Source organism: Zingiber officinale, chromosome 5A, assembly GCF_018446385.1.
Source record: "Zingiber officinale cultivar Zhangliang chromosome 5A, Zo_v1.1, whole genome shotgun sequence".
Taxonomy (NCBI): domain Eukaryota; kingdom Viridiplantae; phylum Streptophyta; class Magnoliopsida; order Zingiberales; family Zingiberaceae; genus Zingiber; species Zingiber officinale.
In genome coordinates this window covers 124,051,305-124,071,186 of record NC_055994.1, presented here as the reverse complement: position 1 = coordinate 124,071,186, position 19,882 = coordinate 124,051,305, and the positions used below count along the sequence as shown (strand labels likewise).

The following is a 19,882-nucleotide window of genomic DNA, read 5'->3' as shown; positions in this document are numbered from 1 at the left end:
TAAACCTGAATCTAACACAAAGTTAAACTAAACCCTAAAATAGAATCTAATTCATCTCACAAAATTATAGGATTTCCTTATTAAAACAGATCGGGAGAGATGACTAAGAAATTAAGATAAAATTAAAATTAAATTAAATTTAAATAAATTAAATTTAAATTTAAATTAAACAAAATTAAATTAAATTAAATTAAAATTAAAATTAAATTAAAATTAAATTAAATTAAAATTAAATTAAATTAAAATTAAAATTAAATTAAACTAACATTAAAATTAAATTAAATTAAAATTAAAATTAACATTAAATTTAATTAAAATTAAATTAAATTAAATTAAAATTAAAATTAAAATTAAAATTAAAATTAAATTAAATTAAATTAAAATTAAATTAAAATAAAATTAATTTAAAAAAAAAATTAATCTTTTTAAATTAAATTTTTTTTAAAAAAAAAATTATAAGTAAAATATTTAAATTAAAATTTATTTTAAAATTAACTTAATTTTTTTCTTAAAACTTTTATTTAAAATTAACAAAATTTACTTAAAATATTTAAAAAATTTATTTTAAATTTTTCTTAAAAATTTATTATATTAAACATAAATTTTAATTTTTTTTGTTTTAAAAATTAACTTAATTTTTTTTCTTAAAACTTTATTTTAAAAATTAACATAAATTTTTCTCTTAAAAATTTATTTTAAAAATTAACTTAATTTTTTTTTAACTTAAAAATTTACTTTAAAAATTAAACTTAAATTTTTTTTCTTAAAAATTTGTTTTAAAAATTAACTTAATTTTTTTATGAAAAATTTATTTTAAAAATTAACTTAAAATTTTATTTTAAAAATTAACTTAATTTTTTTTAACTTAAAAATTTATTTTAAAAATTAACTTAAATTTTTTTTAACTTAAAAATTTATTATAAAAAATTAAACTTAATTTTTTTTAACTTAAAATTTTACTTTAAAAATTAAACTTAAATTTTTTAACTTAAAAATTTATTTTAAAAATTAAACTTAAATTTTTTTTAACTTAAAATTTTATTTTAAAAATTAAACTTAAATTATTTTTAAACTTAAAAATTTATTTTAAAAATTAACTTAATTGTTTTTTTAAAAAATTATTTTAAAAATTAAACTTAAATTTTTTTAACTTAAAATTTTATTTTAAAAATTTAACTTAAATTTTTTTAACTTAAAAATTTATTTTAAAAATTTAACTTAATTTATTTTTGACTTAAAAATTTATTTTAAAAATTAAACTTAAATTATTTTTAAACTTAAAAATTTATTTTAAAAATTAACTTAATTTTTTTTAACTTAAAAATTTATTTTAATAATTAAACTTAACTTTTTTTTAACTTAAAAATATATTTTAAAAAATTAAACTTAAATTTTTTTCTTAAAAAATTATTTTAAAAATTAACTTAATTTTTTTTAAAAAATTAAACTTAAATTTTTTTTAACTTAAAATTTTATTTTAAACTTAATCTTTTTTGAACTTAAAAATTTATTTTAAAATTAAACTTAAATTTTTTTCTTAAAAATTATTTTAAAAATCATCTTAATTTCAAAAATCTTGTTAACTTAAATTTTTGGTTACTCAAAAATTTTTTTTCAAAAATTCCTTTTAACTTAAATAATTTTACGTTAAATTAAAAAAAAAATAAATCGAAGCCCGAGTCAAAAACCAAGGGCGGACGCCCCTGGTATACTAACCTGGGGCGCCCGAAAGGAACTCCGGGCGCTCGGAACACTCTATATAGGAGGGGCAGCGGCCGCCCCCTTCTTTTGCACCTTATTTGCTTCACTCTCGCCAAGTGCTAATAGAGTTTACTATGAGAGCGATTAAAATAAAAAAAAAATTCGGTTAATATGCTACTGCGAATCAACCGAGGTCGTCATTTCTAAATAATATTTTGCGATGGCTCCTCGGTAAAATTCTTTTCCCTTGTCTAAATATTTAATTTGTTGCATGCTAGTTTGTTTGTTACTTAAGAATATTTTTTATAATGTAGAAAGCGTTTTAGATCTGGTGCTGGGCCCTCGACTGCTAGCATAGATCTTAGGTTCCCTACTGACGAACTTAGGGTTAAGTTTGAGTCAACCATTTACGTAGCCATTAGGACTAAGTGTCTAGATAGAGCGTTCTTCTTACGTTCTTGTGTTCCAGTTATAGAGGTGATTAGCCACTATAACTTACGGAACCTTGTTTACTGTACCAATTCAGTAAACATAGATTTATGTGTTGAATTTTATAATAACTTAGTGAGGGCAGATGATCTCACTTATGTTACTAGGGTACCTGGTATAGATATGACACTATCCCCTACCATTATTCAGGACTTCTTAGGATTACGACCATCTACATGTCGTTTTCAGTGTTACCCCCCTAAGGATCTACCATTTGGTGATCCCTACTCACACATCACCCTAGATACGATTTATTCGTATTTTTTCGGAGGGGAGCGTGTACCCACCGTCACTATGTTTAGGTCAGTTGGCCTTCGAGTTCATGACTATGCACTGTATAAGGTCTTAGTTTACTGCATACTACCATTATCAACTCGCGACATAGTGATGATGCGTCCATTCCATTCCTTTCTATTGTACGCACTTTGCCATAGACTAGACATAGATATTAGTCTACATATATTTCAGACCATTATCTACGCAGCTGGATATGTCACCAGCGCTCGAGTTCATATGCCATATTGTCATATTTTGACGACATATTTTGCTCACCTCCAGATTAACGTCACCCGAGGTAATGTTCGGGCCATGACTGAGTTCGACGTCCTAGGATCTAGGAGTTTCTCATTAGCGGGTGTCCACGTAGATGAGGATGACGGCGTCGTGTCTTGGTGGAGGGGGCCACAGCACCGGCCAGACCCAGATGCCCAGGAGGCAGCAGAGCATGATGAGTTTATGGTTGCATTGTTCGGCGACGACGCTCCAGCTCCGGCACTAGCTCCACCTCCACCTCCAGGCCGAGCACCCCGTCCTGCACAGCGCACTCTAGGAGATCGAGTTGCTGGACTCGAGCTATCCACGATGAGTCTTCGGCAGGAGGTCTCGGACCTGAGACGAGACGCGAGACAGGACATCTCGGACCTGCGATGAGACATGCGACAGGATATCGCAGATCTTCGACACGATCTATCTAGTTCCCGCGAGGATGCCCGGACCCGTCACGCTGAGTTGATCGAGATGTTCCGTTCTTTCGGAGCCAGACCACCCAGATCACACCCCTCCTCTTCATCTTGATAGACATCTCGACCATTATGTATATTTTATCATTGTACCTTGACCTTGATTTATGACATTTTAGACTTCACCTACTTAGGTATATCTTAATATAATTGATTCTGACTTGTCTAATAGACTAGGAATTTTAAAATTGTTTTAAAAAATAGCCATTTTCAAATTCTAAGGTAAAATACTTTTATGTTTTCAAAACTTCCTTTAGAATTTCAAAACTAGTTTTACCCTTAGACTAGAAAAATTCCCTAGAAATCATGTACGCCTAGGGTTAGTATTTGAGCATCTCACCAACTCCCTAGGACTCCCTTGCTTGTGATTGCCAAACATAGAAAGGGGTGAGATGTATAGGCAGATTGCCTGGACGTAAGATGCTTATTTCAATGCATCGACATAAGTCTGGACGTTAAATATAAAACAGACATTGATCAAGTTAAGTTATTCAGTTTAGTCAAACACTAACTGATTACAATGCACTTAACTTGACTAACCAAGTGAAAGCTGCTATCTTCTGATAGTTAGTAAGTACCTAATTGATTAGACAGTTGTTTTAAATGTCAGGTTTAGGGGGAGGATTAAATCAACTTATTTTCATACTTAGTACCAAAATTATTTTCTCCACTTTAAAAGTAATGTCTTTTCTTAATTTTTTTTTTAAAATCTGATCTTTGGAAATCTAATTTGATAAAATATATTTTTTTTGGAAATAGATTTTAAATTGGATTTTATAAACTAAGGTTTTGAAAATAGAATCTTTTGCAAACTTAGATATGAAAAATAAATTTTAATTAGTTTTGAAAAGTAGATTTTTCAAAATTAGTTTTGAAATTTTGGTTTTGAAAATTTATGTTTGAAAAGTGTTTCAAAGTTGAAACTTATTTTGAAATTTAAAACTTGATCTTGAAATTTGGAACTTATATATTTATGTTTTGAAAGTTTGAAATTTTAAAACTTGGTTAAACTTTAAACTTATACTTGAAAAATTAACTTTTATATTGCAAAAATTATCTTTTGAAAATTAATCTCTATAAAACTCATGTTTTAAAAATTTGGTTAACTGTTTAAATTTTATCTTTAAACTAATCCTTCTTACTTAACAATTCTTTCAAATCTAACTATTTTGAAAAGCTTCAAGTTTTTTTTAACATAACATTTTTTTATATAACTTAGCTATTTTTGAAAAGGTTAAGAGATACTTTCAGAGTAAAATATTTAATTAAAGTCTCATGAGTCGATCTGATTTGTGTTTGTATTTCTTTTGCAAAATTTTTTTGCATTTATGCTTATTTGATCCATGTTTACGTTTGATGAATGCCAAAGGGGGAGGATTAGGTGGTTAAGTTAGCTAAAACAAATTGAAAATGAAAACTAACTTAAAAATCTGTTAATGTTTTTTTCTTGCATTTTACACTAACTTAACCAGGTTGTCATTCCATCAGAAAGGGGGAGATTGTTGGTGCGGTTAGCACTAACGGTCAAACCCAGGTTTTGATGAATAACAAATTAGGTTAAGTTAGTTTTGTTGTTAATCTAACACTCTGACCGAGTGTGTAGGTGAAGTCCAGACAGGTCGACGGGCTGACCGGATGTCTGGCACGAAGCCCAGCTAGGTCGACGGGCCGACCGGATAGCTGGCACGAAGTCCAAATGGGTCGAAGGGCTGACCGGACATTTGGCACGAAGTCCAGCTAGGTCTACGGACTGACCGGATAGGTGGCACGAAGTCCAGATGGGTCGAAGGGTTGACCGGATGTCTGGCAGGTAAGTAAAGGTAAGTCACTGGATGAGAGTGACTGTGAGGACGCCTTCCCGTAAAGGGAACTTAGGCGTCGATCCAACTTAGATCCATTTCAGAAATCTAAGTTGAGATCCTGACTAAATTCCGGTCTCGGAAAGACAGAATCTAAGTCATACTCTTTATGTTAAATTATAAACTGTGCTAATACTTTGTTTTGCAGGATATACATTATATATTTGCCTCGGACTAACCTTTTCTTGTAGGAGACAGAGTTTCTGGAGAAAGGTAGGTCCAGGCGCCCGGAGGCAAGTTTTATCCCCTGACGCGTTGTTGACACGTGGAGCTCACTGGTTGGGCCTGTTACGTCACACCAGGGCGCCCGGAAGGGATTTGGGTGCCCCGTGCATCATATAAAAGAAGGGTCAGGGGTGGAGCCTAAAGACACAACTCAGAACAAATGATCTGCTCACTTGTGCTCCTGCGACGCTGCGAATCTCCGACATCGCACCATTCCTTTAGTTTCTTTTCTTGTCAGTATTATTCTATTTTACTAATTAATTCCTGTACGTCAATTTTTGTAAACATTCTTCGGAATTATTAGTGATTGCCCAATGAAAGTACTCAACGAGTACGAGCCTTGGAGTAGGAGTCGACACAGGCTCCGAACCAAGTAATAAGAACTTGTGTTAGCCTTGTTTCTTTTCACTTATATTTTCCGCTGCGCTTAACTCTTTTCGAAAGTTTTTAAATCGATATTCACCCCCCCCTCTATCGAACGATCACGGTCCAACACATCTGGCCCATAGAATATCGAGATATAGGGGGTCAGTCGCTAATATAGATCCAGTTACCACGAGGATTTCCTAGGCTTTCATGGAGCTTAATGGGTCCACTTCGATTCGGTGCCACATAGTAAAGGAAGGCAATTCAAGAACCGTGGGGCATCTCATGACAGACACCTCCATAAGAAAGCGATTCTTCAGCAATGTCGCCCTAAAAGTAGACGTCAAATTTGAATGAATACACAGACGTAGTTCCAAAAGATTATGTCGATTAAATTGGGATTGTCTACCTACGCGAACAATCAATGAGAATTAGGAACCAAATATAGGTTAGGGTGTTTATCGTCATTGTGGTAAAACCGAAGTCTTAAGATCACTTCTTAACATCAAATTTCTTCTTAGAAACTCTTCCTCGTAATTTCCTCTATTTTCTCAAGAGTTTCATAACTTTTATATTTTCTAGATAACTAATTTCATATCATAGATTGATACTTGATTTTCAGTCCTCATGAAATCAATATTTTTTATTATTTGATGACAATCGTGCACTTGTAGTTTATAATATATCACAAACATAAATTCCTCACCAATTTCTTTGTATTGTAGAGCCTCTCAGTCTTAGGTGATCAGTAGAGAGCAATTCTGACATCAATTGATAAATGTCATTGTAATATTGTTATGAGAAATGATGTTTTGCCATGACGTTTAACAACCTTACAATAGCTGATAGTTGGGAATGACCAAATGGAATGACTTCCCACACTTCTTTTTCACTAACCTTTAACATGTTATATAGTTCTTGAACTTAAGAAATTGGTATTTCATCTATATTGGAATGATCAACTGCATTCATTGCGTTATAAACCATTGATTGTATTACATTCTCATTAGATGATGATTCCCCTAGAGCCAGGGGCGGATCTACCAGGGGGCGGTGTCGGCGGTCGCCCCCTTGCCGGCGGAACAAAAAAAAAATTTGGGGCCTCTTCATAACCATCGAAGAAAAAAAACGAGCAGAGAACGAAGAAAGTTTCATTTTTTTAATTTTGAACAAAGTTTACATATATAAATTGGGCTTATTTTTTATTTTTCCTTTTCTCTCTCTCCTCTTTTTTTTCTTTCCGCCACTCACGAAGAAAACATCTTTGCCCTTTTTTTCCTTTCTGCTGACCAAAGGTGAGCCAACTTTCTGCCGCTGTGCTGCCACCTATCTGCTGACTACCGCTGTGCCGCCACGTTTTTGCCGCTGTGCCAGCGTTGTGCCGCCCACCTCCTGCCGACTAGCGGCTCTTACTAGCCAAAGGATCTCCAGCTAAACCCTGCCGCGGCGTCACCCGACGCAACTCGCAAGGGAGCTGACGGACATAGTCACAAAAATTATCTACTGCCGCCCAACAGGCTATTGTGTCGCCGCCACCTCCTAAGCTCCTAGCTGTTGCTGGTCCCGGAGCAGTGGAGCTCCCCTACCGCCTGTCGATCACACGCGTGACGTACCGCCATAGCTTTAGCCTTTAGGTAAGTGAGTTTTATTTTATTTTATTGTTTTATGTTTTTATTGATTGTTTCTTGATTACAATGATACGATTAACAATTAAAAATTTTGATTGTTTAAATGTTTAGTTGCTTTTTAGACCTAGTAATATAAGGTTTGGAGGGAATGATGTGTTTACGAGACCTAGTTTCATAAATTGGAAAAAAGCAATTGAAAAATTCAATGAGCATGTAGGTGGAGTTGGTAGTGCACACAATGAGGCAAAAATATAGTTTGAGGGTTTCAAGAATCAAAGATAAAGTGTGGAGTATTCATTTTCATCGGGGAAATATGAGATTGAAGTTGCTTATCGCAAATGCTTGATTGTCATTTTAAAAGTAATTCGATTTTTGTTGTTACAAGGATTGCCTTTTCGGGGACATGATGAGTCTTTGACATCATCCAATAGAGGTAATTTTTTAAAATTGCTCAAATGGTATAGCTCAGAGTGTCCAGAAGTTGCGACAGTTGTTGGAATGAATGCACCTGGAAATAATCAAATGATTGCCCCAAAAATTCAAACACAACTGGTGAATGCTTGTGCAGTTGAGACCACAAATGTTATTCTAGCTGATCTTGGAGATAGGTGGTTCACTTTACTACTTGATGAGGCTCATGATTGTTCAGTGAAAGAGCAAATGACATTTGTTATTAGATAAGTGAACAAACATGGAGAAGTGATTGAACAATTTATGGTTGTAGTTCATGTTGCAACTACTACAGCTGCTTGTTTGAAGGAGGCAATCGACTCTTTATTTGCTAAGTATGGTTTGTCAGTGGTGAGATTGAGGGGTCAAGGATATGATGGTGCTTCAAATATGTCTGGAGAATTTAATGGCTTAAAGTCACTGATAATGAAAGAAAATTCGTATGCATTATATGTTCATTGTTTTGTTCATCAACTCCAGTTAGTGGTTGTAGCCATTGCTCAAGCAAATCAATATGTTTGTGATTTCATGTGGATTGTTGGTTCGGTTGTGAACACATCTGCATCATCTTGTAAAAGGGCTGACAAACTTCGACAACTTGAACATGACAAAAAAGTTAAACTTCTTGAAAGAGGAGAGATTAGTTCCGGTAGAGGACTAAACCAAGAAACTAGTCTAGCTAGACCTGAAGATACACGATGGGGATCTCATCATTCAACTTTATGTCGTATTAAACAAATATGTCCATCTGTTATAGAAGTTCTTCAAAATTTGATTAATAATGGTGATCGTTCTTCTAAGGGTTTAAGTAGAACTTTGGTTGAAAAAAATGGAGGGTATGAATTTGTGTTTATTATACTATTGATGAAACGTATATTGGCAATCACAAATCATTTGTCAACCGTTCTACAAGAGAAAGATCAAAATATTGTGAATACTATGTGTTTGATCAAAATGTGAAAGGTAAATTGTAAAAGTTGAGAGATTCTGGATGGGATATTTGACTTGAGGATGTGAAGAAATTTTGTAACATTCATTCCATTGAAATAATTAATATGACAGATAACATCAACAGCCATAGTCATTTGAAGAGAGATGGAAAAAATGTTAATTTTTATCACTACTACCATGTTGAAATCTTTTGTGAGGTAACTTCATAATTCTTTTTTTATTTAATTACTGTCAATTAAATTCTTTTAAACAGTAATATTTTTATTAATTTTAACTTTTGTTGTTTGGTTTTTAAATTGCAGGTTATCGATATTATTTTACATGAGATGGATAGTCGTTTCTCTGAAACAACTACAGATTTGCTGATTTATATGTCATGCCTTGATCTTAAGAACTCATTCTCTAGATTTGATGTACAGAAGTTAGTGCGTCTGGCTCATTTTTATGAGGATGATTTTTCTTGGAATGAGTGCATGTTAGTTGAACAAGAGCTTGAAACATATATTGATGACCTCAGATCAGATGAACGGTTTGAAGGCATTTCAGATTTGGGAGCTCTTGAAAAGAAAATGATTGAAACAATGAAAAATCATATGTTTCCTTTGGTTTATCGGATGATTGAACTAGCCTTACTTCTTCCAGTTGCTACTGCAACCATTGAAAGGGTGTTTTTGACAATGAATATTGTCAAAACATATTTGCGAAACAGGATTGGAGATGAATGGATGAATGAGAGTTTGATAATCTATATCGAAAAAGATGTTTTTAATACTGTCGACAATGAGCTAATTTTACAGCATTTTCAAAACATGGAGTTTCGAAGCATGCAATTGTCACGTATTCGTTTGTAGACTACTTTAATATTATTGTATGAGTTTTTTTTCATAATATTGTACCTTTTTCCTATATGTCAAGTTATTTAAAAATATTTTTCAATTACATAGAATTTATTAACTGGCAAAAAAAAAAAAAAAATTCGCCGCGCTCGAATCACGATCGGCCCTCCATGTTTGAATTTTTGGATCCACCATTGCCTAGAGCAGTTATGCTAGATGAAGAAGCAACTTAAGTTCAAATTGGATGAAACAAATAAGGTTCTATATGACATTACCAGTTATAGTAATTTAAAACAAAATCATTTCTACATAGATGTCCTTTCACGTTATCCTTATCACGGAAAAATATATTTCTATATTTGCAATGATTACAAAGACAACGTAACTCAGCACCAATCATATATTTTGGATGAATCTTAACAAAGTTCACAAACTCTTCAATTCCAACAAAATATTGATCTCGGATAAATCCATTTCTAATCTATTATACATTCAAATTTTGTTCATGTATATTGTATCCTGATGAAAATGAAATTAATAACATTATTAAATATATAAAACCAAGCAACTAAGCATGAATATAATTTAAACTTAAGCTTAATTAAATTATTAAATAACAATCAATAAATAATCATTCATGATATACCTAAAACCAGTAAACATGATATACCTAAAACCAGTAAACAATGAAGCTAGAGTCTCTCCAAAGAAAATACTAAAGCTTACATAAACAACACTAAATAGAAAAGCCTGCACAAATAATGAAGTCAACAATTAAATAAAAGTGTGCCTACGAACAACAATCGTTTCTAGAGTTTCACGTATGCCTGACAACTAGCAAGCTCTTAGCTGACCAAGGTCGTGGCCAAGGTCGAGCTCACGATTGGCCAAGCTCACGGTCGATGTCGAGCTCGGGGACGATGAAGCTAACGAGCAGGCCTAGTTGAGGTCGTGGCCAAGCTTGCCGATCGAGCTCACTGAGGCAACATGCTGATCTTGCAACCGGAAAAGTTAAGGCCGACCAAACTTAGTGCGGCTAGGGTTGAGCTACGAGCACAGCGCAAGGCTAATCGCGATGGCCTTGCAAACACACTGTAAGGTCGGACGTTGCAGCATCACAAGCACATTGATCATCCGGTTGAAGTCGCAGCCGAAGAAGGGATGGGAGAGGAGAAGGGAGAGCTAGATTACTTGGGTGTCAGAGAGGAGATGGCACGCATTTCAAGGAATAAATCGAAGATCAATCCAAATAAAGAGCAGAGAGCGTGAGACAAGAAAAAATTTCTAATAATCCTAATTTGATTTAGCAGTAGTGATGAAAATAATGTCTCTCGCTATGTTAGCAACGGAAATAATGCTTCCGGCGCTATCTTAGCGACGGAACTTTAATTCCATCGCTAAATTAGAATCCCTGATAATCTATCTTAGCGACCTAAATATAATTTTCATCTCTAAATAGCGACGACGATATAATTTCATCGCTATTTAGCGATAGACATATAATCCAATTGCTAATGTTAACAATGGAAATATAAATTTCGTTGCTAATCTCTTCAAATTAACTATGATTTTTTATTATTTAGGTGGCTGCGGCAGCGACGGATATATAATTCTGATGCTTAATTAATGACAAAATTATATTTTCATCGTGAATTGGAATTTTTTTTAGTGGTCGGCATTCAGATGGAATGAAACGTAGAATTTGCAACAATGCTTTAAAACTTTGTTAATCAAATTTTTATCATGTTTGCAAGATAGAATGCATGAGGCAGACACGTTTAAGCCATTTTGGAGAAGCAATGCCTATTTATCCGGTCCCGTTCCTTGTGTAATTGTTCAAACTCAAGTTAATTAGGATAAATATTCGATGTAATTTATTAATTTAGATAAAAATTTATATTTGAAATTGATGATTCATATTATTTTGATTAGTGTTGATATTATAATTGCGTATATTTAAGTGTTATATATTATTAAATATTATTTTAATTAGTATTATATTATAATTATATATATTTAGATGTTATTACTAAATATTATTTTTATTAGTGTTGATATTATTTTTATTGGTGTTATATTGATATTGATTGTATTGATATTTGTATAGGTTTTATAAATATTAAATTATATCTGATAAAATTAGTGATGATCATTAATTTTAATGAAAAAATTTAAATTTTGTGACTAAAATAACTGATTGATACATTATATTCAATTATTAATTTTAGCGTTCGAATTTAAATTCATTTGTTAATTTTAAAAATTAAATTTAAATTCCACCATTAAATTTAATTACATTTGGTGATCAAATTTTGATGGCTATCTACCGGATTAGTTTATATCAATTCTACCCGTTTTCGTTGATTATCGTCAACATCTCTCCGTCTTTATCCATTTTTTTGTGATTTTTTTAAGTATGTTTAATAGCCCATTTTAGCTAAAACTTAGTAATGAAAGAGTTTGAATCTTATGAGCCTTTAGGTTCCAAGACTTCACGATTATTATAACATTTTACCTAATATTTACAATATTATATTGATTTATATGTTACTTTTAAATATCCCACAGTGTTCATCACGAGATCAAAGCCCAATCCATTGCTCCATTCACCTCGGGCTAATGATATCCATCTTACACAAATCTCATTTATTCGATGTGTCGATCATATCATTAAAATAAAATCTATTATCTTTAATATATTTAGATATATTTTAAATATTTATTTTACTTATTTTCTATTGGTTCCATCTAAATTTCAAAACATGGAACTCTGCGGCTCTGCCCTGTCAAATCAGGTGTAGGTCGTAGGGACCTGTACACGTTGCGGATGATTAATGGTTCAAAGAGACTCAGTGTATCCACCGGAGAACACCGGATCCGGAGGCTCCCATGGTGGGGCCCGACACCGAAACGTGGAGCCGTCATCACTTCGGGTTGCTTTCCGACCGTCCACCGTCGTTCCTCAAAAGAAAGTCACCCGATGGAGCAAAATCTGACGAACGTCGCACCCGCCAATCATGTGGCTTTCTTATGGTGGGCCCTGACAACTTTTGTTGGAGGGATATGTTTCTGCGTGCGTTTAAGATGGGGCCGTGCTGAAGGCAGCTGAGCACCAAATCCTCCCTTTCCGCTCCACTCTTCTTCGTCTCGCTTGTTGTTTGCTTCGGCTGCCGCTTTGCGTCGCTCCCAAATGGAATCCCTCAAGCCTCAAGCGGAAGATCCACCGCCGGCAGCGAAGCTACCCGATCCTCCGCCTCTCAGTCGGAGCGCCCGCCGCGCGTCCGATCCCGCGGTTTCCCCCTTTCTCCCCGGTCGAGAGGAACCAGAGCGAGGAGCGTTTCGGGTCGGCGACCTGGTCTGGGGCAAGCTCAAGGTCAGAACTTGGTGGCCGGGTGAGGTCCTCGATCCCTCCACGGAAATTGCTCCCGAGACCAAGATGCTTGTGGATGGGAACTCCGTCCTCGTTTCCTTCTTTGGCGACGCCGAGATCGTTGCTCGGTTTGAGGTTTCAAAAGTGATTCCTTTTGAGGAGGATCTGCCGCGGATGCTGAGGCAGAGTGCCTCCCCTCGTTTCGTGAGAGCTGTCAAGGACGCCTTGGCTGAGACGGAGAATCGATTGATGTCGGAGTTTCTTTGCGGTTCCTCGACGGATTCGAATCTTGAAGGCGTTGGGAAATGTTCGATCTCTAATTATTCGCCTGAACAATTCTGTGACCGTCTACTTGACGCTGCTAAAGATGCTTCCGGTGTTGGTTGGCTTGAGGGGGTATTGCTGCGTAGCTGGGCCTTGGCTCTTCGACGGCAGGTACAATCTCCAGCCGACCTACTGGAGAGTGAAAGCCCTCTGTTGGATACTGCGGCTATCGATGAACTTGAAGTAGAAGGCAAGGTCGGTTATAGCAGGGTGGCGAAAGGTCCACAGATCGCCGAGGCCTCGAATCACAAGAATAAAGAAAGGAGCATTGCTGAACTTATTGCTGGAAATGATCTGGAAGTAGCACAGCCACCTGAGAACATGGTGAAAAATTCTACTCTTCACATATTGAGTGCACCGCAATCACCCGAATCGCCAATACCAAAGAAGAAAGGTGGGAGAAGAACAACTTTTGGTGTTAAGAATGCTGTTGAGTTGGATAAACCAAATTCTCCATCATTGTCATCAGAGGAGCAAACGAGGACTGGTGGTACTGTGTTTGAGAGGGAAAGGAGGTCTAGTGGACGAGAGCACAAAAGAAGCAAGTACTTGTCGCCTCCCTATGCTAACGAAATCGGTCACACTAGACGCTCGGTTACTGAAGGTTCGGAGAGTCCAGAATCATCCTTTATCAAGTCCTTTTCTCAGGTATCAAAGAAGGAAGATGAGATTCATATTGTCTCTAATGGCAATCAGAATTCGACTGTTGCTATTTTGACAGTTCTACACTCAGTCGCAGCGAACCCTCTAAGTCCTAAATTAATTCGATCAACCATTGCAGTTAGTGACCTCTTTAAAAAGTTCAGAAGCTCATTTTGCTTGGGCAATACGAATTTGTTCGATTACCAGAAGTTCATGAATGAATTAGGCAGAATGGATGAGCAATTCGCGGAGAACTCCAAGGATAGTAACACAACCAAAGAAATCTCCATGTTGAAGAGGACTAAGAAAGTCAATTTGGTTAGTAATGAAGCTCCTATCGACAAAGGTATTGAAGTGTGTGTTCCTAGTGAACCAGGTAAAGTTCAAAAGAGAAGGAAGATGAAGCATGGTGAAGCTGGTTCTGAAACTACGTTTGTCCAAGAAAATAGTAATGCAAATGGAACAAAAAGAGTTGACTTATCGCAGGAGAAGGAAATGGTGAAGAGTAGTGTGGATTCACAGATCGACTTAAACAGTAATGCTAAAGACGCAACTGATGTAAGAACGCCACCAACTGCTGTTACTGGAATTGTTGATCATTCAGAGCATAATAAATTAGGAAGAAAAAGGAAGACACAGGGAACAATGCTGGAAACAGAAAGCAAATATGCATGCCAACCAGGGACTATCAGTTCTCAGATCAAAACATCATCTGCTTCCAACTCTCCACTTCCATATGTAAGAAAAAGCCTTGAGAGAATGATTTCCAAGCTCACTGGATTCGTGAAAGCTGAGACTGAAGTAGGTTCTTCAAATGCATTGAAGCCAGAGATAGTAGATAATTTAGTTGGTGACATGGATGGCCTTCTGAAGAAAGTCAATATGCTTCTTACAGGTCCTCCTGGTAATAGGTAACCTTGCTACAGTTTCTTATATAATGTTATTTGAGATCTTGTCGTCTGTCTATCTTGGATAATTTCACTTAGGAAAAATAAAATCAAGGCAATCAGAGGATACTCTTTTGTGATATATAAGTGCTTGCTTTGTTCATTTAGGAGATTCCATCACTCTAGTTCAGTAGTTGTTCTAATGTTTTATTTAGTTGTTCTAATGTTTTAGTTGCAAGTACTTCAACAATCAATGCCAGTAGCACTTGCTGGTGAAAATTTGCACAACATGGTTTCAGGAAGGTTTTGGTTAACCATCACAATTTACTTGGTACATTTTTCAATCTGATCTATATAAACAGTCCTAAGATTTTTTTGAAGTTATATATATATAGTTGTAATTCATAATATAATGTTTTTAACATTATTAGTCTAAATTTAATTAGACTAATGGTAATACTTAAATCTGTAATGGCAATCTTTGATGGTAGTAAAAAATCTTTGGTGGTAAATTTGTGAAGAGGATTGAAGTTATGGTAGAAAGCCTTTATGATAGTGTATCTGTGATGGTTTAGTCATGGATCAGGGGTTGTCGCAAAAGTTCTTTTGCTATGATGGTTTTCAGTGGTTTACTAGTCGTCACAAAGTTCTTATCTGCAATTGTTCTTTACAACGGCTTATTCATCTATGTTGCCCTTGCAATGGAATACTAATTGTTATGTCGTTAAAATAGATGATGACCCTAAGTCAGCTGATGCTTAGAAGCTAAGCCTTTGAATGGTTCTCTTGGTCCCTTTTTTATAGCCTTCAACATCTTCAACTTTATTTTCTATTTTATTGTTCTGTTTACTCAATTGCTTCAGTATTTAATCTATCAATAGTTTCCTGAGTTGCTTCTAACATCAATTGGCTGATCCATAGCCATTTGATCGTTGCAGCTTCGGTGTGTCAAATCAATGATTATTTTTTACTTTCTCAATTGAACTCATCAGTTGACTGCCCAATCGACGACTAGGCTCTGAATAAAAGCATTCTTTTTGTGAACCATCAATCCTATTCTAGATTCACATCGTGTGATGAGTCCCGCGGAGTCCTGTGACATGACTGGACTGCTTGGGCAAATTCGCAAGGGTCTTTTATCTCCTTCGCACAAGCATAGCGACATTACTTCTGGTTAACCGACACAGCCGTGTTTCACGAGAGCCACTTGACTAAATCTTGCATCTTTGCGTCATAAATGGAAGGGATGTATATATAATTTCTAAAAATCAATAGAAAACGAGATAATACCTCATGATTAACTGATCTAATTCCATCGTAATGCTATAGTCTTGTATTTGTTACCGACATATCCCGTGAACACAGTGGATGTCTTGCACATGATTGAACCGGCAAAATTACGTTTCTTCTCAATGGAGGGGAAGAAGCTAGAAGAAGAGAGTTAGGTTTAGCATACCTTAATGAATCTTATCTCTTCCCTTTTATACTTCATCCAACCTATGGTCCGGGTTATAGGATCTACACATTAAATCACATCTATTTAATCCAAACTCTCTTTATATGTATTGAAGCATTAGATCATTTAATTGAGTTTAGTCATTTTAATGACAATTAGTTGTGTGTGTTAATCAAGTGTGAGACCAACCTTATGAAGATTAAGTCCACCCATGTAGACTCAATTGGATCTAGTCCATCCATGTGGACTTAATCTTATAATTTTCCACTTGGGCTATACTTAATTCCTTATACACCACGCACTCCTAAGTGGAGCTCAACATGCCACAAGTTATGAGTTAAATATCTTTTTAAATAATCTTGTCCATTAAATCAATTAGTATAGGACTAAAGAAGTTATAGCTACTATAACTGTAATAAGACTCAATAGTAATCACAGTACTAATATCATTAACGACATAGATTAAATGTGGATGTGCAGTACAAGAATGACACAAAATGTGATCTGCAAATGTCTATTCTCAATAAGTCCTTTTTATAACCCAAATTTAGTACATGACTAAAAAAGGCATAGCTACTATAACTAGAATAAGACTCAATAGTAATCACAATACTAATATCATTAACAATATAGATCAAATGTGGATGTGTAGTATAAGAATGACACGAAATGTAATATGCAAGTGTTCATTTTCAATAAGTCCTCTTTATGACGCAAATGGATCCAAATCATATTTACCAAAACCTTATGTTAAACTGCAGTGGTAAATCATGATTCAACTTTATGATTTCCAATGAAGTCCACATCATATCTACAACAACCAAATGCAAAATCGCAATAGTAAATATGACATCCATATGTCAAAATCATGCATACATATGAGAAAAACTACAGTATATACAATGAGCCAAAAATATATGTTCATGAACATAGAGCATTATACAAAATACAGATTTGTATATAATGAGTACTTCATCAAAAGAAAGAAGCCATCATATTCAGCACATTCCGACGAAACACCTTGGGTGGTAAACCCTTAATGAGTGGATCCGCTAACATGGAATATGTTCTTATATGTTCTATCATTATTTGACCATTCTGAATTCTTTCTTTAATCACCAAAAATTTTATATCGATGTGTTTAGACTTCAACGAACTGTTGTTGTTCTTAGAATACAATTTTGTAGTTTTGTTATCACAATTGATCCTCAATGGCCTATCAATGTCTTTAATGATCTGTAACCCTGTGATAAGGTTCCACATCCATATCCCGTGGTTGGAAGCTTTATAGCAGACTATGAACTTTGCTTTCATGGTAGAAATGACTATTAGCATCTGTTTGAGACTTTTTCATGATATAGCCCCTTCTACCAACATGAAGACATAACCTGAGGTGGACCTCTTACTATCTAAACATCCAGCAAAATTAGAATTTGAGTATCCAATGATCTCGAGATGACCTGATTTCCGATATGTGAGTATGTAATCCTTCGTTCTTTGCAGATATCTTATAATCCTCTTTACGGCTTTCCAATACGCTGATCCAAGGTTACTCAGATATTTGTCCAACATCCCCATGATGTACGCAATATCTAGGCACATACATACTTGAGCATACGTCAAATTTCCTACTGTTGATGCAGAGGAAAATTATTGCATTTCCTTGATCGCAAGTTCATGACGTGGGCATTGTTGCAAGCTAAGTCTATCATCCTTTGCCACCAGAGTATTGCCGGGAGCACAATTCTACATGCTATACCGAATGAGCATCTTTTCTATATAGATTTTTTGTGATAGTCCAAGTGTGTACCTTGAATGATCATGAACAATCTGTATGCCTGAGACAAAAGATGTTTCACCAAGATCCTTCATTTCAAATTCATCTTATAGAAATGACTTGGTTTTTAACAACATATTCATATCATTGCTTGCAAGTAATATATCATCCACGTAAAGAACAAATATAATAAACTTGCTCCTATTGAACTCGATATACAAATATTGATCAATTAGATTCTCCTTAAAATCATATGAATAAATCATTTGATCAAATTTCTGGTATCATTGACGAGATGCTTACTTTAAATCATAAATGGACTTCCTTAGTTTACATACTAGGTGCTTTGAGTCATCTGACTCAAAGTTCTCCAGTTGCACTATGTATATAGTTTCTTCAATGATTCCATTGAGAAATACAATCTTAACGTCCATTTGGTATAACTCTAGGTCAAAATGAGCTACAAGTGCCATGATTACCCTAAGGGAGTCTTTGTCGAAACTGGTAAAAAAGTCTCCTTCTAATCGATGCCCTCATTTTGAGTAAATCCCTTAGCGACTATGCGTGTTTTATACTTTTCAATATTGCCATATGAATATTGTTTTGTTTAAATATCCCTTCGCAACCAACAGGGTTCACACCTTCATATAATTCTACAAGTTCCCAAACATCGTTGTTCGCTATAGAATTCATCTCTTTCTTCATGTCATTGATCTATTTTTCTGGATGAACGCATTGTTTGACTTCTTGGAATGATGTTGGATCATCTTCCAATCCAATATCAAATTCATGCTTTTGGAGATAAATATAATCACGAGACATCATAGATCTCCTCTCTCTAATGGATCTTCTTAGTGACACTTGATCTTGAAGTGATTGGGAGTCATTCTAAACAATAAGAGAAAATACTTTTATTTGAGATGATGCACCTTCCAAATGAATTGGAGGTGACATGGGAATATCATTACCAACTACTCTTTCTGGTTGTGCAACTTCAACCATATGTGGAATGGTAACCATTTCACTATCAGCTGCATTAGTAGTCACCATATCAGGATCATTAATGTTCTCCTCAAATGATATTTCTCTAGTTTTATCACTCCTACTATCCTCAATGAATTTGACATTACCCGTCTCGAAAAAGGATTTACTCAAGAGGTTATAGAACTTGAAATCTCTTGAATTTTCAGAATATCCTGCAAAATGACAACTAACGATTCTTAAGTCTAATTTCCTTTCGTCAGGCCTATAGGGTATAGTTTCAGCTGGACAACCCCAGACATGTAGATGTCTAAGACTAGCCGCTCTACTTGTCCACAACTCGTATAGAGTTTTTGTTGGTACTCCAAGGAAGTTTTGATGTGATCAAACAAACTAAGTTAGGTCATGTTGTATTTAATCCTGTGTTTAAGTGTGCAGGAACTTAGGAGCATAGGATGTCGAGCAAAAGACGCAGCTAGCGAGAAGGACGGCATGGGAGAGAGCCCATGGGCTCTGTGCGTATGAGGGACGATATGCTGCAGAAGAGTACGTGGGCGGACGAGAAAGAAGCGTGCGACGTTTCTGAGGGACGAGAAGCCGGAGCAGAAGCTTGCTCGAGGAGAAGGTTGGGAGTTGGGTTCGGGCGAGCCCTATTCCGAATGGTCGAAATCACCCAAGCGAGCGGAACCGGAGCGGAAGACCGGACCGAAGCAAGCAAAGCCGAAGCCGGAGGCTTGGAGAGAAAGTTAACAAAATGTTGACTTTCCCCTTCGAGGCGCCCGAAACCCAAGTTTTATCACTTTCGACATGATCTTTGACTGTTGCATCAGGGATAAGGTTTTATCCCATTCCAGACACCTGGAACGCTTCCAAGCGCCCCCAGCAGGGCTATATAAATAACCCTACTCCTAGAAGCTCAGT

At 35.2% G+C, this 19,882-nt stretch overlaps 1 protein-coding gene across 1 annotated transcript; it reads left to right on the top strand.

Annotated features, from left to right (window-relative positions):
- Nucleotides 1–7,785: 7,785 nt before the first annotated feature.
- Nucleotides 7,786–9,539, top strand: LOC121979965. The gene is made up of 3 exons (XM_042531930.1): nucleotides 7,786–7,930; nucleotides 8,012–8,253; nucleotides 8,991–9,539. The coding sequence occupies exons 1-3, from the start codon at nucleotides 7,786–7,788 to the stop codon at nucleotides 9,537–9,539; spliced, it is 936 nt and encodes a 311-aa protein (XP_042387864.1).
- The last annotated feature ends 10,343 nt before the right edge of the window (nucleotides 9,540–19,882 follow it).

Coding starts and splice junctions, on each gene's coding strand:
- LOC121979965 (XM_042531930.1), top strand. CDS start 7,786: ATGAATGCACCTGGAAATAATCAAATGATTGCCCCAAAAATTCAAACA. Junction 7,931..8,011: donor ACTTGATGAGGCTCATGATT/GTTCAGTGAAAG, acceptor TTATGGTTGTAG/TTCATGTTGCAACTACTACA. Junction 8,254..8,990: donor TTGCTCAAGCAAATCAATAT/GTTTGTGATTTC, acceptor TTTAAATTGCAG/GTTATCGATATTATTTTACA.